The sequence below is a fragment of the Eurosta solidaginis genome, chromosome 5 (assembly GCF_040869045.1).
Source record: "Eurosta solidaginis isolate ZX-2024a chromosome 5, ASM4086904v1, whole genome shotgun sequence".
NCBI lineage: Eukaryota > Metazoa > Arthropoda > Insecta > Diptera > Tephritidae > Eurosta > Eurosta solidaginis.
Genome location: NC_090323.1, coordinates 269550187 through 269570034, shown reverse-complemented (window position 1 = coordinate 269570034; position 19848 = coordinate 269550187). Strand labels below are relative to the sequence as shown.

Here is a 19848-nt window from a genome sequence, read left to right as displayed (position 1 = left end):
TTTCAACTGAGACTTAGTTTTAAAATTTGTTAAAATTGTATGAGTTTAAACCCCCCCATGGGAAGGTAACTCTGGGTTAAAAAAATCTTTCCGTTATGCAATTGGACGTAACCGTTTTATCCCTGCAGCGAGTTGCACAAGTTTGGAACTAGCGCAGAGCTATCGCGTTAGAAGACGGTTCTAGTTCTAATTCCGTACCCTAGTAGTGCTTTCAACTGAAACTTTTAGCATTGTGATGTTCTAGTTCTGAAAAAGTTGCTGCATTTAATTAACTAGTTCAAATACGTGTAGCTCAGCGCTAAACGGCGTTAATACAAGTGTACCAACCAACTGTTCCCCTATTTTGTTTTTTTTTGGCGTTGTACCTACACCATGTATCCATACTTCGTGGCACTGCCGTTACACACAACGTCGCCACTGCGTTGCATGTGCATTTCTCTTTAAGCATCCATCAATCGCATCATAACTAGAAAGCCATTTTGCTCACAGCAGTTCAACAATCTATTTTTCTTGCACATTAGGGGAACTAAATTCCTCATGGAAGACTCCTCTTCAAAAACTCACTGAAAAATTGAGTGTTCTGCTTTTTCCGATTCGGTGGGACAGTTTAGTTCGCCGTGCTTCAGTTCATACCATTCTTCTATACTCCGAAATAGCGTGAAGGAACAGCGCACTTTCCTCGATTGTTCCCACCGTTCCCGCCACCTAGGTATTGTTCCTGACCGTGGGCTTTTCATGGCATCTTCAGATGGTCGCCCGATTCCAATGTCGAACATATCCAATGAAAGCAGATTTACTGATATTTGCCGGGATAAAATAGGGATCGCGTCGTGAGACACCGTCCGATAAGTACATGCTCTTCGTAAAGCAGTAATTCGGTAGGCTGCTCAAATATGTGCACTGGTGCAGCGTATAATATTATCGAGCTGGTTGTGACTGGTAGTTTCGCAGCAAGCAACTGTCTCGAACTGCGCGAGTGCCGAGCTGTGTTGCTTTATAGGATGATTGTCTTGAGATTAAATATCCTTTGACGGAGGGAGCAAAACCTTTTCAAGTCAAGAAATGTGCACCCCAATGTATATCATACAAGCCGAGTATATGCCTTTTATCTATTCATCTCAGCCTCCTCAAACTACATGTAAACGTTGCTTCCCTATGGTAACATTCATTGCCAAGCCACCAACCGGCCGACCAACTGAAGCCACTGAACAACGCGAAAAACATTTTAAAATTTGCTGACGAATCGTAACTCTAATCCATCCGCTAGATGACCAAGTGAAGAAGCGACATATTTTTATAGCATTTCGCGGGAGTGGCTGTCGTGATGGTGATGCTGATTCCGATGGTGTCAGTGATGGTGACGTATACTATTGCTTTTCCTCTTAGCGTTGCTACTAAATGACACTCGTTGTTGCTGATGCTGTTAGCTTTTTTGATGATCGTGCACATTCACACGCGTTACATTGATGAAGTGGGAATGTTGTTGACATTTACTGCGAATTAGTGTGGTCATGACGACATTTCATACATATTTTCGCGCACATTCAGCGCTCAAAGTGAAGAGCTAAAAACAATTAAATGCACATAAAGTCCGTCAACAACTCGAATTACGTGAAATGTTCTGGTACAAACCAACCCAACCCAACTGGACTGAAAAACGAAAAAAATTGGAATGCCGCCGTGGTCGACCCTTTCATAATTTACTCTTTTCATTCTTTAAAATCCATTGTAATTTGCGCGCGCGTGTAATCTGAATCTTGTGGAGTAACAGAGGAGCTTTCGGTTTCGACATCGCATGTAAAATGGTCGCATTAATAGACAAAATATTCTGAAGAAGGCATTTACAAAGGGCTGATGTTGTCCGAAACGGCCACTGGAGTTATGCGTGGAATATCTGCTGACGACATATCTTACATCTGTTGTTCGTGTGCGATATCTTTATGTGCGTGTGTATGTTTAACAGTACATTTGTATGTTTTTTTTTTTTTTTGTATAAATATGAAGGAGTTTTGTTACTTGGCACTTTGATGTTGCGTACGACGAGGAATATTTATTTATGTATGTGCAACATCATCTTTGGCTGCGGTGCATTATTTGATCTTCAGTTTGTTGTTGCATCCATGCATCTTTTTTATTGTCTTTTGTTCTTGTTTTATGTATTTTTAATAAATAAAATTTGATATTAGTTTTATGCAGTTCGACGTTTTCTTCGCCGCGACATTATTGTCACTTGTTTTGTATTGTTATCATTTTAGTTGTTATTGTTGTACATTAAATACTATTATGCTGAATGAATGTGTACACAAGTGTTTATTTGACATTCAACACCCGACAAATGCATTCATTCGAATCCCTATATCCCCTTCTCGAGGTCTTTTTGTTCAGCGCCCTCGCAGTTTCATAATTTCTCAGTTCTTATTCTTAACATTTTTTAGTGACCACCAGCGATGAGGTTGCGACATATTTAGACCGCTTTGTTGGGGGGCACACACTAAAACAAACCACACAATGAGCATTCGATTAGTCACTCCAAAAGACACGCCGACTACTGCTTAGGTAGGTACACGTCTAGCCATTCAATGCGCCTGCGCATGCGTCTCCTCCGCTTGATGTATATGAACATGTGAAACCGTTGGGGTTACATCGGCTGGGTTAGTCGGCATTCCGTTGTAAAATGTTTATGATAAACAGATTAGGTTACCACAAATTTTATGGAGACATAAATATATTTAAATTTCAATAGAGCACTTTTAGTTGGATGTGCAGGTTGATGGAACGGTGAGGGTATTAACATTTATGTAGGTTGTTCTACGATTGTTAACAACAAAAGAAGAATACAAACCGCCTTTTTACATGAGCACAAATGAGTGCATGTTTATCAATATTATGTAGATTTTTATTGTTTATAATTTAGCATTTACGTTTATCATAAATTAATTGCCGTTTTAATATGACCCTCTACCATGTACGAAAATTTGTTATACAGGAGATTTTAATCAAATTTATTATGCAACTAATTAGATCATTTTCTAGTGTTAAGTTAATCTTGTAGTGTGTACTTCTCTATATATACTTGATCAAGGATACATCTAAATACCAGCCAGAAGACAATATTGAGTAGCTGTCTTAGATTTTAAGTTATAGTAACTGGGAAACGGATAGACGTTATATTCAGTTGATAACGAAGAAAGCTGAGCTTAAGCCCAATATGTATTAAAATTTCACTGAAATAGGGCATTTTCAAACCAATTTATGGGATAGAGGCGTTCTTCGACAGAATTCGGCATGACTAAATTCTGTATAACAATACCCAACAGAGCAAATAGTATTAATATTTTTTTTGATTGCTCTCGCTCCTGTACAAATAGCATTTCGTTTGAAGTTTTTACTTTGCTATTTACTCCACTCCAAAACACAACGTAGCTCGCAGAGCATAAGAAATTCTATCACTTTTTATGCTACGGCTCTGCTCTATGCTCTGTTCTTGTTTAGAGCCGAAGCAGTAGCAGAGGATATTTTTGTTGCTACTGCTGCTCTGAAGTAGCAAATGCAAACATTAGTCCCGTCATTTCAGACAAAAACAAGTAAATGATTCTAAGATCGAAAATAGCCGAACATTAAATATACCTATGGTAGTGGCCTCATATAATGTCTTGTGAATTGCCCAAGTGTAAAAAGAAATAAAAAAATACGAAAACAAATTTCGACAAATTTCGTACTGAATTTTCCGGCTGTCCCGTATATGTACGTACATGGTGGAATCACCAGGTGAAGTAAATAAAAAAGACAGAAGATGTACGCTATCTGAAACGGTATGGATATATTTTCAACGGTCAGAAGAGGGTAAAATTTTTACCCACTTTGAAAAAATAGTAGTAGAAAACTGCTACGAAAGCCATTACAGAAACTGTTTTTTTTTCAGCAAATCAGTGCCACATAATGCCAATACAAAAGGGGATACACAGGACCAGTGCGAGCTTATATTACTTTTGGCATCGAATAAAATTAAAAAACTTAAACTGTGCTGAGCAGTAAAATTCAATAATGGGTCTAAGGTAAACTGACCTCAACTTAAACTGAAGTTGAAGCTTTTATCGAAAAACCGGATATAAATGGGAGAGGTGTCCTCCATTATTTAGTTGAACTGTAGTAACTTTGCGCACTTATGTAAATGGGTTTCGGGTTCGATGAAAAGTTTTACGGTCACACCTCGAAGTGATCGTAATATTTTTAAATGTGTTTCCATTCCTAAAAATCTATTGTTCTTTCCATCTGCTCTGTTGATTTGTCATTGAGAGTCTGTAGTAAAACATATACCCTTCTAATATATCATACAAACTTGATCAGAAGATCTCCCAAAAGCTCTTGACAGTTGATTCATGATGTATTACTAATGTTACCAAGTTATTATTTATTAAAATATGTCAGGGGATATAATAGCAGTCGGCCTATAACCGATCGAGCCGGATTCATATATTCTAAATTACAATATATAACTGTAACATTCCTCTTATCTTAGTGGTCTAACTTTTAGGTAACTATTTTTAGAAATCCATCGTTTTGGCGAAGTTTTTACATAAATAAGGTGTAATACGACAGTTTTGGTGTTCTTGAAAATTTCTCGAAAGTCTTCAGTAGCGCTGCACAGACGAAAATCCTTGTTGGATATGGCGTGAATTCAAATAGTTTGTTTTAACAAAGACCTGTTTAAATATTTTTTGGAACAAATTAATCATACATATATGTATAATGGAAACATCAACAATAGAATAGAACGTAAAGCGCGACCTTACTTGTGGAAGCCAACACCAAAGATACCCAAATGATGAATCGCCGTAATTAAATCCAGTAAAGGTCCATCGATATTCACCCTACTGGTTTAGGTGAAAAAAGTACTAAAACGACCATTTACTCCTGAAAAATGCAAAAAAAAAAAACAACACTTTTTCGGGGACAACATTGGTGAAAATTTTTCAGATAGCCGAATGACAGAACAAAGAAGAATTTAGAGCGAGACAATTGACGGCTTACTTCACCTGGTTATTCCACCATGATGTACGTCAGAAATCTTTTGATTTATGATCAATAATAATTCCGAAAATTTTAACTAAGAATCGCTTTATCAATTCACATATGAAAAAAGTTTTAAAATTTGGTTGAATTTTTATTTCGAAATTAAAAAAAAGCTATTGTAAACAGCCTATCTCAAACAAAACTATAAATGTAGAAACGCATTATCGAATCAGGTGATCCAGTGCCAGGTGTTATCACAACAGCTGATTGCTTCTTCTTGATAATTTTCCATACAAAACCTTGTACAATACAATAATGTCGTTAATCGAAATCTATGAAAATTTTCTTTTGACTTCGCACGGCGAATTGGTTGATTTCGCTTTGCCACCACCTGGTATAGATTCGCCTATCTATCCAACAAATTTAAATTTTACAGGAGAAGCAAAAAACATAATTTTTTTCCACATTCAACCATTGTTTATAGTTTGGCAGCTTAAATTAAGGTTATGTTGCGAATAGAGTGGAAGGCAGTCGAATGGAATGGAATCAAGAACAGCAAAAGAGCAGAGTTGCATTGCATCAATATACTTTAAATCTTTGTATCATTATTACAGATAATTGTAGAAGAAATACATAGATAACTCAATACTTGAATATAAGCAAAGATTTTATCTTAACTATAAGGTGTCTTTTGGCACCGCTATTGCCAAAGTGGTGAACATTTTGTCAAATATTTATAAAATAAACAATATTTTTGAATTAAAATTTTTTTGAACATGTTTTATTTTTGTATGTGAAGCTAAAAAAATAAAAGGAAAAATGTAAAATAAAATTTTGTGGATCGTCTGCCGTAAGTGTTCATAGTTTCCAACAAAGCGTTGCCGCTGAAAACGGTGAGTATACCGGGCGTTCTTTAGCGGTCGTAACAAAGCGGCACCGCTTTCCGAGGAAACCAAGCTTTTAGTAAGGTTTGTGTGTGTGTGCTAGCTTCTAACGATCAGCTGTGCGTTTATGGTTTACAATGTTCACTGCATGCAGAAATTGCTTTTTAAACCTAAGGACATCCGATTGCTACTCTTTCAGATAATTTGGAAATTCGGATGCCAGTGCAGGAATATGTATTCAAGGAATGTTACTTACATACCTGTCTTTCATTTTGTTTGTCTTGCAATTTCTTTTTGATTTCTGTCGATTTTTGTTTAAAAATGATTTGCTTCTTTTTCTGTGCATTAGATGTTGTAACTTTTGTATTTATTTTATTTTAACTTTTTTTATCTCTTTTTCATTAGCCCTTCCAATATACATCTCTTCACTAATAAGTTTACAATGACATTGACAGTGAACTCTTTGCTACTTTAATTGACCGTGCAAATGTTTGTTTGAGGGTATTTATTCAAAGTATCCCTGTAGGGAAGCCAGTAACTAGTGATAATAATTTCTAGTTCAGAAGTAGAGCTTAAGTACCAAATACGTACTAGTTCGATAGTAACAAGATTCCCTTTAGTTCATAAATCGATAGTTTTAATTTTCATATTTCATATTTAACATATATGGGGGCCAAATAACGTTCTGTGGAGTGATATAATGAAAAAGAAACAGCTACAAAAATTTATTCAAATGTATGCAAATTCGTTTTCATTTTATCACTTCACAGAACATGAATACATGGGGCCATATTTGATACATATGACATCCACAAAAAAAAAAATTACTACCTTTAAGGAGCTTCAACTATGAGTATGGTTTCTTTCCCTATACTTTAAAGTATTTTCCTTCCGTAAGCTCCATGGCATATAGGAAGCAAATTGGCAGGAAAAACGTTCTACCAAGGGAACTACCTCGCCGTAGATTCAACATAGTATAATTAGGCAATGACAAGGAACTTATATTTGAGTAATTTCATACTAATACATGTCAAAGTCATTCAGAGAATTAGAATATGCAGCTCTTGCGCAACTGGAAAGGTAAGTATTTCCACGTCTCTAGAGCACATTACGGAAAAAATTACGAAAAAGTATCAATAAGCAGGTTAGTTGGGAACTATCGAAAAAGTGTCAATAAACCAAATAATTAATGCACCGAGGACAATTTCCACCGCCAAGGACATCGTCAACTCAAATTCGTCAGTTGAAAGAGATAGAAAACGTACTAGTATTGGTTCAAAATGCACTAAAAGCGCACCACTTTTGAACTAAAGATTTTTTCTACAGGGATAAAAGTGCTTATAACATTAGGGTGAGCCAATTCGTTAAGGAGAAGTTGGAGTTAATAAGATATATACTGTACATTCAACAGATATACATAAGCAGAAAGTTTCATTTGCCTACATAAGATAGCTACGTATGACGATATGTGCTACCGATCTTCAGACAACTGTGTATGCCATAAACATCTGATGTAATTTGAAGCTTATAGCTATTAAACTGATGCAGAAATGAAGAAACTCCTTATGCAAAAAATCGGTTCCATGGATACGCTATATTGGTCCGATCCAGTCCAATTGAGCGAGCACCTTTCGTTCAACCAGACAGATGGAAATAGTTAAAGCAAATGAGATCGTCATTTTGATTATTTCGGTATTAATTTACATGAACGGTTTAAAAACTAGCCTCACTGCTTTTTCATGCTGCGGTAATATTTTTTTCCACTTATGAAGTCTTCACGTAGTAAGTAGTCGAACCCGGGGGCACAATTTCGGCTATGTAATCCATTCTGCTGTCGTTATCTCATGGCCGTTGTTTCATAGTTTGGTAAAACAAGAAGCATACTTTTAGGGGCTGCTGCTCTTTTGGTGGACAAAACAATGGAAAATTATTTCAGAGCTCACAAGGATATTTGCAGCATAACCGAGATAATGATCGATTTTAAAAAACGGATGGTTAATAACCAAATTTCAATTCGACGATATTTTTAAGGACCAAAATAAATGTGTTTTGCCAACACCTCATCATACACTGCAGATTTAGATGTTGTTTCGCTACTTTTCTTCCACCCACTACCCATAGTAAACTGGTAACAGCATTTTTTTGTTTGAAAATTCTTAGACGGAAATAATAGTGAAGCTAAAATGAAAAGGGCGAACTTAGCTGAATAGATGCCCATAACTTTGTCGCCCCCATTGCGCCCTATCCACGCACCACTAACCACCTCCCAGTCGCGCTTTTGAACCATTGTTTACCGCCTGCTGTTCTACTGCGCAACGCAGATAATTTCTTTTGAGAGTGTACTGGAAGAGCAAACAATGTACATTTGTTGTAGATAAAAAAAACAGACGATAACGCCATTGCCAATGCCGTTAAGTTAGATATTTGCTACTTTGCTACTTTTAGTGATGATTCTCCAAACAAGAAGCCAACATCGAAGCGAAATTTAAACGATTGATTTAACGTGAAAGTAATAAGCGTGAGACGCGAGTGAACGGTGAATGTAGTATATGTATACTTACATACAAATCTTTATAAAGTGCAAAAATATAAATGAGATTGTTTGAATAAACAACAATGAAGTGATAAAAAGCCACAAAAGCAACAAAAGCCTTCAGTGTTTAGTGCGTGCAACATAAATTTCACAAAGAAAATCCAGCAAAAGAAAAGTCATGAGAAATCGAAGCAAATCAAATTAGCTGAAAGTGGAATTGTATTGTGGCAAAAATTAAGTGAGGGGCAAACGGGTTTGCATTTATTTAAAAGAAGACACTTTGAGAGTGTCTTAGTGCGTGTAGTGTTTAACAGTTGTATTGCTTTTTCATCGACACATGGAGGAATTGAATTAAAACCAAAACTAAAATATTCAATTAATAAATAACAAGTAGAGGAAAGATCGACATAGACAACAATTTGTTGTTTAACATTTCTAAAGAGCTAATAATGTCCGCATTAATGAAATCGTCCGAACCGCAAATGCAAGAAAATCCAATTACGGTATCTGGTGGTAAGCCAGTAACAGCAGCAGTAGCAGCATCTTCAACGCAACCGACACAAAATCACCAACAGCAACCACAAAAGCAGCAGCAACAACAGCCGCAAAATCTAGCATTTCAACAAACGCCTCAACAGCATGTACTACAATCTCAAGCGCTTCCAAAGCCTCAGCAAATGCATTCGTTGTCACTTAGTGCTAAAGCGCAAACTGCTGTGGCAGTGGGTGGAAGCGGCGGGGGACGTGGTAGTTCAGTTAGTTATGCGGGTATTGGAGCACTACAACAGCCACAGACTGCGCAGGTACGTATCCCAAATAGGGAAAACACTACAATGTACATATGAATGTTTATATGTATGTACATCCAAATACATGGCCGAGTGCGTATATGTATCTCTCTGCAGAACAACCCGTTAGACGATGCTCTATTCCATATGTACGCTACCAACTACAAAAACAAAAATTGTTATCTTCAAACAGGCGCGAAATTTGCCGGCTCACTTACCGGCAAAGCAATGATATGAAACACACACCAATTAGGCGAGCTATATTTCCATTCGTATAAAAATTGACATTGGGCGCATTCAGGGAACATAACTTATATTAATATGTTGCAAACATGTTTCCGTCAGTTGAGAAATACAATTTTTTTATGAACGGCAAGTTGAGGCAACTGCTAAATGATTTTTGTTTTTTTTTCAAATTTAAAAGAAAAAGTCTTAAATTATTTTGCAAACTTTACTTTAAGATTGAGAGGAAAAATAGAAATCACAACCAACACTTCAAAATATCTGAGAATTACCAGAAGGCCAAAAAACACGCCGGGTGGATGTAGCATAAACACTTTATGGCCAGTATCTTGACGTAAACCCACATTGTCGGATTGATACTCAACGGTACGTTTAAAAAGTGATCACTAAACAGTTTATCAGCAGCGGTGTTTCCTGAAAGCGCCCATTCATACTATGTCTGCTTAATCCTGTTGTTTGTTGAAGCTGTGTTTACCCAGCGAACTAAAAGTCGTTGGAAAGGTTCCAGAAAGGAGTTTTCTGCTTTTTGTTTTTGAAATAGGCTTTGATCTGGACCCGTATCGTGTTATATCATCACGGATAAAAACCTAATTTCACTCAAATGATAAATATGAATCTGCAAAGCTTTTCATAAAAATAATAATACGTTATAAATCTAATAAGTACTTGCGGCCTATATTTCACGTATTACCTATACCAATACTAATCATATTTAAGTGCTATTGCGATTTAAAAAAATTTAATTCGATCACGGATCGTGCTTTTTTATGCAAATTTGTTAACGCTATTTTAAATAAGAGGGTTTGCAGCATATTAGCTTTGGTTACGTATGGAACGACTTATTTCCGTATAGTTGCTCTTGCACGATCTTGCCGAAGATCAAATTTTGCCATACATCCCTAAAAAATCCTGACGTTTTTGAGTTCAAACGTATGTATACAAGAAATGTGCTCATCGCCAAAAGAGCTACAAAGTCGGAAATACCTTTTTATATTCGTTTAATCGGTATCTAAACAAAATAAAAGAAGTAAGGACAGGGCTGTCTTCGACAACGCCTAAGACTTCGTACCTTTCATGAATGGAGCTAAACAATAAGGTGTTAAGATTTTAAAAGTTCATAAAATCTGAACAATAAAATCAAACAATGTATGCCTTATACGTATCAACCTGTGAAATTTCAATCTTCTATCTGTACAATGAAAAATTCTTTTTCGAAAAATCGGTTATAAGGGGGAATATATGCTATAATGGTCCAATCCGGTTGGTTCCGACAAATAATCAATCGGACACCCAAGTAACCAACTTACCATATTTCATTAATTTATCTCAAAAGTTGAGGGACAAGTTTGCGTTCAAACAGACAGACGGACATGGCTAAATCAACTGATCATTTCGGTATCTTTATTGGTGGATCTATCACTTCTCCTTTAAGAAATTGCAATTTTGAGATTCGTGACGAATTTAATATACCATGATGGGTATATAGAGGAGGATGGATTGTCTATTCAAATACGAGTGCATTTATGGCGATGGTAATCTAAGTGTTCTCTGTCAGTCCACAAGAAGGGGATCCTACAAACTGCACTAACTATCGCGAGATTAGCTTTCTTAGTATCGCATATAATGTACTGCCCTGCCAAGCGAAGGATTAGAGCGGCTTGAGATTTGGTAAAGCTGTCATCGAACTGCATACTTCAAGGTACATAATTTCAATTGCTATGTCGATTGTTCAAAGAATTTGTCTACGAATATCAAAAGGAAATTCGAACTATTTCCCAAGAAATGTCAACACTCTTTTAACCTCGATATCTTGCAGACCCAACAAAAATTTAAGTGAATCCTTTTTTAATCAGAAGACTAGTCTTGGCAAACGTTTTAGAGCAAATATTACCAGGTGACTATGTGCTTTATCATGGGTTGGGAACATTTTGTCAGTTGGGTAAAATCTGATCGGCTGCAATAATTATGTGCTTTGCTTTAATGTTTTAAAGGCGATTGAAACAAAAAGTATGGGGTCGGTGGCGTCGCGCTTTCCGCAAATTATACTTGCACAAAGAGAATACGCAAACACTTATAACACCATACACATACACACACACAAGTGAGCAAATAGAAATGTGTAAAAATTATGCGAATAACGTAATGTAATGTAGATACATTTGCTCACGTTGTATGTATCAGTGAATGTAGATTTTATACATATGTGCCGTGTATTATCCTCATCGTTGTTGTTGTTGTTGTTTGTGATATGCATTACATTCATTCAGTTCATTCATTAATGCTCTGTGACGTTATAAATTTGTTGGCGTCATAAAAAAGCGAATTTGTCTCACTTCCGTTGTTCGTAGAATGAATGGACCATAATGGTGTACATACGTGTGTGTGTGTGGTGTTAGGACACGTTATTTGGGCGTGAAATATCGGGCTATTTCAATGTGAGCTTTTATTTGTCGTAAGTGACGCTAGAAACTAATTTTAATGTACATAAGTACTCTATATTCAAATGCGGAAGTTCACCTGATTGTATGGAACAAAGTTTTATGATTGAGTGGATGTATGTACATATATGTCAAGAGGATCTTGATTCGATTTCTAGTCAAGGTGTCATGAAAAAATCTACAGAACTAACTATAAGTTGCTATTCTTAGACAACATATGAGCCGATTTTCCTTGTATTCCACCGACTTCTTGGCAGTGGAGGGTTATAAAGTAATTGCCTACGCCAACGATATTTGTGTTATTATGTGGGGAAAACTGTTAAAACTCTCTTCAATCTAATTAAGACTGCACTATCCGCAATATGTAACTTGGTGAAAAACTCGGGGCTCGGGGCTAACCGGAATAAATTGAACTGTTCCTCTATAAAAGAAGGTACGAAACGGCGAATCGTATGCCACTCAAGGTTGACGGTGAAAGTCTGGCTTTGAGCGATAAAGTCAAGTTTCTGAGAGTCATTCTGGAAAGGAAGCTACTCTTGAGTGACAATACAGAAGTAGTAAATTACAGCCATTGTGCTTCCAATTTTACTGTATGGTGTTCTGGGGCCGAATCGTTACATACGATCCGTGATCGAATGCCGTTTTTATAATCACTATAATTCCGAAATGGTGCATTGGCTTAATGAAATATGTGAACTAGGGACAACGCTTTCTCACTAAATCCTTAATATGTTATTATTTTTTTATATAGTTGGATAGCTTCATTTTTATCGCTTGTGTGAAAACCGTTTTCGATCCGTGATCGTATGTTACGATTCGAAGGCTGGTTTAGTGGCCACGAACCTCAAACGCTTACAAAAAGTCAAGAGGAATTTGAAGCTGTGTATTATCGGCCCTCTTGCCATACTCCAACATCGGCACTCAACACAATCCTGCACCTGTCATAACTAGATTTGGTAGCGAAGAAAAAATCTGTTATCGCGGACCTGCGAATTAGCGAAAATGGCAGTTGGAAGAGTGGAGGAAGTGATCATGTTATTATCTTGAGCAACAAATCCCCAGTTATTACACTTCCTGCAATATTTTCAATAAGTAGTACAATGTGTGTATTCCCACACGACAAGAATGGTCATACAAGAAACATGCTCTTCAGGGTGCCATCAACATATTTACTGATTGCTCTAAGCCTGACGAGAAGTGGGGTTGGTATCTTTTCATCAGACTAGGGAATATAAATCTCATTCCACCTTCCCTACCATTGCAGCGTTAGTCAAGCGGAAATGTTAGCAATAGGCGGAGCTGTAAATCATTTGGCACATGTGCCTGAGACGGGAAAAGGGTGCTAAATTTCAGCCAGGCCGCACTAAAGGACTTAAACTCACTCTGAACGCTGCAGAACTGAAACTAGATGGCACAGCATTTCAGTATTAGGGTTCCTGGGCATAGGTATGTTGAAGGAAGTTGTATAGCAGTTCAGCTAGCTTGGAGGGGTACGATCGCCCACATCCTTCTCGATGAATATACCTATGGCCCCGTTCTAAATTCCGTGCGAGGATGAAGACTATAATAAGGGCAAATATGTTCTGATCAGCGCTTCCTACCTACGAGTCTTCAAGGTTGCTTTGGCCTTCCTATGATAAAGGGAGCACTAGCATCCTTTTTACCCTGGATAAGTCAGGGCTTTCGTCCCTTGTAGGGGTAATCACTGGCCACTGTTTGACGGGTACTCACGCCGCTGGGATGGTCATCGCATCTTACGATCACTGCCACAACTTCAGATCTATTGAGGAAGGGGGAAGCGTGCAGAATTTTCTGTGTCATGGTCCGGCAAAAAACAGACTGCCGTGGAGATACCTATCTTATCTCCTTTACTATGCGCTGCTGCCACCATCGTGTAGAGGTATATACGGTGCTGGCCAAAGGTCCCCGACTCAGGTGACGGGAAAACTAACACTCAAACAACTTCAGAAATTCGATTGTATTTCTGCATGAAAAGCTTCCCAGTAATATCATCCATCTCATCAGATGCTGTTTGGGTCATTTTGTATGGAAATTGTTATAAAATAAATGGAATATACTACATTACCCATCTATTAAATGCATTCATTGTTCATTTTTGGCAGAAGATTGAAAAGTTTGATATATCCACCAATGTTCTTTGTAATGTATGTAAGTTTAGTACTGCCTGACCACCACCACTTGCACAGCTCATTGTAGGTGACCCTGACATATCAAAGCGGTGTGTAAAGTTTCATTGTTCATTAGCTACCCTTCGGCTTCAATACCTCCACAGCCCATACAGAGCAAGTTTACACTTAGCTGCCGCAATTGAAGCACCAATCTTTGGGGTGGAATTCATTGTGAAAGCACTGACATTATAAGCCAACGACCAAAAAGTCAATACAGCATGGGCAATCATCCTGCCACACGCGGCTCAGGGAGTACAAACAATTGCTGAATCATTCAGCTGAATTTATCTTTGCAACAACATTCGCTTATAAGGGAGAGCAAATTTGTGGTTCGGGAGAGTATTTACTCTCCTGCAGCATTTATCATTAGAAAGTTTGTAAAAGGCAAAGGGGGTTGTTTTTGTTTGCTGTCCCTTGGCGTTTATCCAAATACCCATTTCGTGCAACACCTTGTGCAAATATTTAACAAATGCAATAATTTGCTCTGATTTTTTGTGTGTGTTTTTTTTTTATATTGGCAAAAATGATTTCATGATGAGTGCCTGAATTGGTTGTTGAACTTGAAGTTTCGTTTACATTGTTATTGTTGTTTTGATGAATATGACGCCGAAGTTTTAGAATTAGTAGAGCGGATTGAGTTGATTGAATTTATAGAATTTTTAGAGAGTCAGTGTCATTAATTCTCAACCCGAAAGAGAATTAATGTCAGAGTGATGTTGGAATTAAAGTCATCTGGCATCAATTCTCTTGACAAAATTGATTTGACGTCAGAAATTCTTTTCCACGCTCCAAGCGAAAATTTTCAATGAAAAAGCGAGTGTTGTTTGATTCGAAAGTTTGTATTTCTGTTAGGATACGATTTGAAATTTTTTTTAACCACAATAATTTATTAATTGTTATTAGATCAATAAGGACACTCAAAAGATTTCTGTTTAGTTAAGGGGCTAAGCCACCTTCACGACCAAAAATCAATGCATATATTAGGAATTTTTTTGAATGAAAATCGAAGAATATTGAGCAAATTTCATAGCGAAAGCTTCAATAAATATACATTAGTATTTTTTAAATTTAAAATTAACGGAAACGTTTGAACGTAGCCTCTCCAACAAAAATTATTTTCGAATTCTCGTCTGACGGCAATGAACAACATTTTTTTTTTTAATATAAATAGGCAATTAGCTATAGCCTGAAGTAAGATTTTGTTAAAATTCTGAATTGTCTGAAAACGGCGAAAGATTTCGCAAAAAAATCACGTTTTTATGATTGTTCTAATTGTAATAAGAAAAAGAAGTATTCCTTCTAACGTGAAAATCCTACGTCAGATACATCTCTGAAAGACTTACAAAAATTTTTGTTTAAAAAAACATTTAAATCGGTCAAGTATTGTTAGAGCAGCACTACACACCGTTTTAATAAACATCGTTTCGAGAAAAACCGGTTTGAAACTTTCAAGCACGAATTGTTCTAAATCAATATACTTTGTGTATGCTTAAGACTATAAAGAAGCATTTCGAGAAGAAAAAAAAAACTATTTTCTAAAAGCTCAAACGTAGCGTAAACCCTTAAGGGTACTTTGAACAAATTTTGCCTATACGCACCGGTACCCGCCTTTTGAGCTTTTATAAAACAACGTGCTTATTTTCATGGAACTCTCGCATATTTCACTTTACGGCAAATATTTTAATTAAATTTTGTCTTTACCTGAATGCCATTAACGGTAAATCATTACAAATAGCAATGAAATCACATAGAATAAAAATAGTCGTCAACGTAATCGCAACGACAGCTTGTCAATTAACTATAGGTAGCCATGTGGTGGTTTGTTTTCCATAGCTCCCAACCAACTTTCTCATCCCGACATTACTTAAAAGCCGCATAAAATGTGTTCACAATGGGCCAACTAAATGAACAATGTTGACTCTACTTGAACAAAGACCGAGGTGATAACGATGCGGAAATATTAATGCATTTTAACTTATCGTTCATAAGTCAGCGCATTTATACGTTTAATGTTTACAAACAACGATATTTTTTGCAAGCGTCTCTTTGTATTTTTACCTTACCCACCTGAATGAAGACATTCTCGACGTCGAGCAAGGTGAAGAATAAAATTTATGAAAACTTTATTTAGTTAATGTACTACTTGGTTAAACTTTGGGTAACCTTTAAATCTTGTCATGTAATGCAGTTTCTTATTTACATACACATTTAAGTATACCAGCTAAGAGTATATGTAACTGAAGTGGGCAAGCCGCTAAGGCCCATTTCAAGATTCTGTATGCTGCATGTCGCCGAAAAGAGGAAACAATGAAGCAACGTAAAATAAAGCAGAGAAGTTAGGTATTCTATGTCCAACCCATAGTTTTACTTACTTAAAAAAAACACAGTTTTACGTATATTTGGAAAGTGGAAAACAGCAAAAATTTGCGAGGCAAAGCGCTACGCTTGCCCACCGTTGGATGTAGGCCAGTAAATACGAAAATCGTTACAAAAATTATTTTCGAATTTTGTCACTTTCCGGTTTTTTTTTTAATTTATATAAAAAAACGTAAATCAAAACAATTTAAATTTTCGGAAAAAAATTGAAAATTCGAGTTAAAAAAGTTTTTGTAAGCTTTACCTGAAATTTTTTAAGAATGCAGATTAGTAATAAAATAAATTTTGGCCTAACAGAGTACAAACTTGATGTCTCTCATAGTTGATTGATTTTAGATAAAAGGAGTGTGCACAATTTTGTTTTTTTTTTAAAAGAATGTCTTTAAACCGACATTTCAATAGACCTAAGTAGAAGATTTTCAAATATGTATTTCAAGAATTTTAGATTTTTTGAATTAATTTTATATGAAATTGGAAATTTTTCTGAAGATATTCAAACGCTTCACGAACTTTTGTTTTAAACATTTTATCTTGATTTCGAAATTTCCATTAAGGTTTTCAAAAGCTTCTCGAATTTTCAAATTTTTCGAAAAATTGTTAACATTGACATTTTTTGAAAATTTGAAAATTTCTGAAAATTCATGAGGATTTTCAAACACTCCAATTTTTCGATATGACGACAGAATCCTGAAAACTTCTAGAATTCTAAAGTGTGTTACAAAAACTTGTCAAAATTTCAGGAAAAATCGAAGTTTCTATTACATACAAATACAAAATTTCAAACTATTTTTGAAAACGTTTTTACAACTTAATGAAAAATCTCAATATTTGCACGAACATTTTCAAACACTTCTCGAGTTTTATGAGTTGGAAATTTTTTTACTTCCAAAAAAAAATTTGATGATGATTTTCAAAAGCTTTTTGAAGTTGAATTTTTTCGAAAATGTTAACATTTCCAAAGCATTTTGGAAGTTTAAATTTTTAAATTTTCATTAATAATTTCAAACCCACGAACGTTTTGATTCTACCAGAAAACTACAAACAAACAAGAAATTTTAAATGAAATTTTGAAGTTTTCATAACATTTCACAAAACCGTTTCAAAAATTCAAACTTCTAAATTTCGAAAACAATTTTGAAATTTAAATATCAAAATTTTCATAAATGATTTAAACGCGCAAATTTTTCGATTTGATCAAAAAACTGCATACAAACTGGCAATTCTAAACAGAACTTCGAAGTTTTCATAAACAGTTTAAGAACATTTCACAGATTTTCGACCATTTTTAAAAACGCTTTAAAAATTCAAACTCAAACTTCAAAATTTCCATTAAGAATTTAAACTATTCGCGAATTTTCAAATCTTTTCGAAAACTATATTAAGTTTCGGATATATTTGAAGATTTTCAAAAACTTTTCAAATATTCAAAGTTTTTCGAACACTATTTTGAAATCTGTTTACCTTTTCTTCTGTTGTATAAGATATTGACTTTTTTTTATAAAATAAAATAAAAGTAAATAAAATAATATAACTGACAAAATTCATGAATAGTTGTTGCTACTATTTTCGTGTTAACGACTGTAAGTAGTTTGTTTATTCGCCTTGAAATGTTGTTAATTCAATCGAAATGCAAATTTCAGGCTCCCCTTTACCCGCCTCGTAAAATTTTGAGAAAAAAGTTATTGAAATTGCAAAAAAATTTGCAAAGACAGACATTTTTGCCACCGTGAAAATTACGACAAGGTGCCACACGCTTTGGCGCCACTTTTACAGGGTGCCGCTATGTCGATATGCCATTGCGTGGAAAAGTCAATAACAGAACCGGACTTAGAACCAAGAAAATCGTACAAACGCACAACAGACATTAACATTTACTTATACAAAGTAAGTAGATTTGCAAAGTGGAGACATTGGAATCTTGTTTACATCAATTTATGACCCAAATATGTGAGCATATCGTGCGATAACAGTCGTATTAATGATTGAAAAATATCTTTTCTTGCACTTAGTTACTTGAGCAAGTATGAGTATGAGTACGAGTACCACAACTTGTCATTTTATACACAACAAATGAAAAAAAAATATGCAAGAAAGGTGGCTCGAGTCGATAATAGTAATAAATTGTGGCACAAGGATAGGATAGGATAGGTTAGGTGGTAGCTGCCCTGATAAGGATAGCTCACTTGGACAACACGAAGGTCCGTTGTGATACCACATACACCAAAAATAACGGTGACCTAGATCCAGCTACTTAGAGAATCGTTGGGTAGCAACGATAAAGCTCCGAATGATACCGATCTCAACTTTGGATATATCCTCGGGAGATCCAAGTGAGTCGCGACCGAAGTACTTTCGCCTAATTCTGGCAAAAGCTGGACAATCAAGCATAAAGTGATTTGGTGATTCCACCTCATCATCCTCCATACAGCTGCAGCAGGATGGAGTTTCCAGTATATTGAGACGTACCGCATGGATACCCATGGGACAGTGCCCTGTCAAAACCCCAATGACCATTGATAGGTGAGCCTTAGTGAACCCAATTATTTCAGCAGACCTCCTGCCATCCACTTTCGGCCAGAAAGATCTTGCTACCCTGCAAGACGTGGTATCCGCCCAACGTTTGCTGAGCTGATTCGAGGCCCAGCTATGGAGGAGCAATCCACAGGTGGCCAGCGGGATCCCGAAGTCCCTACAGCCATCTTCATCCGGTTCAGTTGTACCGATGCGGGCTAAGAGATCCGCTTGACAGTTACCCGGGATATCACTATGGCCTGGGACCCAGATAATCTTTGTGGCACAAGCAAAAAATTAAATGCAAAGAAAACTAAAATCGACGGGTTGTTAAAGAAGAAAGGGAGAAATTTCTCATGTCTATGGTTACGGGTTAGGAACCTCTATCAAATAAAGTTATTGACATGACCAAGCTTCTCCAATATAAGGAGACGTATATCTAAAGCAATATGCCATTGGAGAAAACGTTGAATGTAGGATTGGGAAAATTTAAAGCCTAATAACCTTTGACGCTTTCGTGTCCATAACGATCGTCGTTCATCTGTTTGTAGCACAATTAACAATACGATAGGCTCTTACGTAATCTCCGTATTCTCTTTCACGAACTGTTTCTGTTAAAGCGAAAGCAAAGTGCCAAAAACAAATAAAGAAAGCGAACTTAACAATTTCTTTCGTGTAGTTAACGAATAACGTAAAGCTAGATGATAGACGTCACTTCAGACCACCATTTATAAACAATATCTCCGACGCAGGTATCGTTCGTTAAACGTCTCGTTTGTCAAACAGAATGAGGCTGTTAAAACTTGACGGAGCTGGAACACGCAATAATTACTTGGAAGAAAGCTTTTACGTGGAATAAAATGCGGAACGCCA

General features: G+C 36.2%; 1 protein-coding gene across 1 annotated transcript in view; it reads left to right on the top strand.

Moving 5' to 3' along the window:
- Positions 1-8371: 8371 nt before the first annotated feature.
- Positions 8372-19848, top strand: part of p130CAS (Serine_rich_CAS and FAT-like_CAS_C domain-containing protein p130CAS) — a 118034-nt gene continuing 106557 nt past the window's right edge. Inside the window, exon 1 of the mRNA XM_067790473.1 lies at positions 8372-9233. Within this exon, the coding sequence (XP_067646574.1) occupies positions 8880-9233 (354 nt within the window). The 5' untranslated portion in view covers positions 8372-8879. The remainder of the gene's footprint in view (positions 9234-19848) is intronic.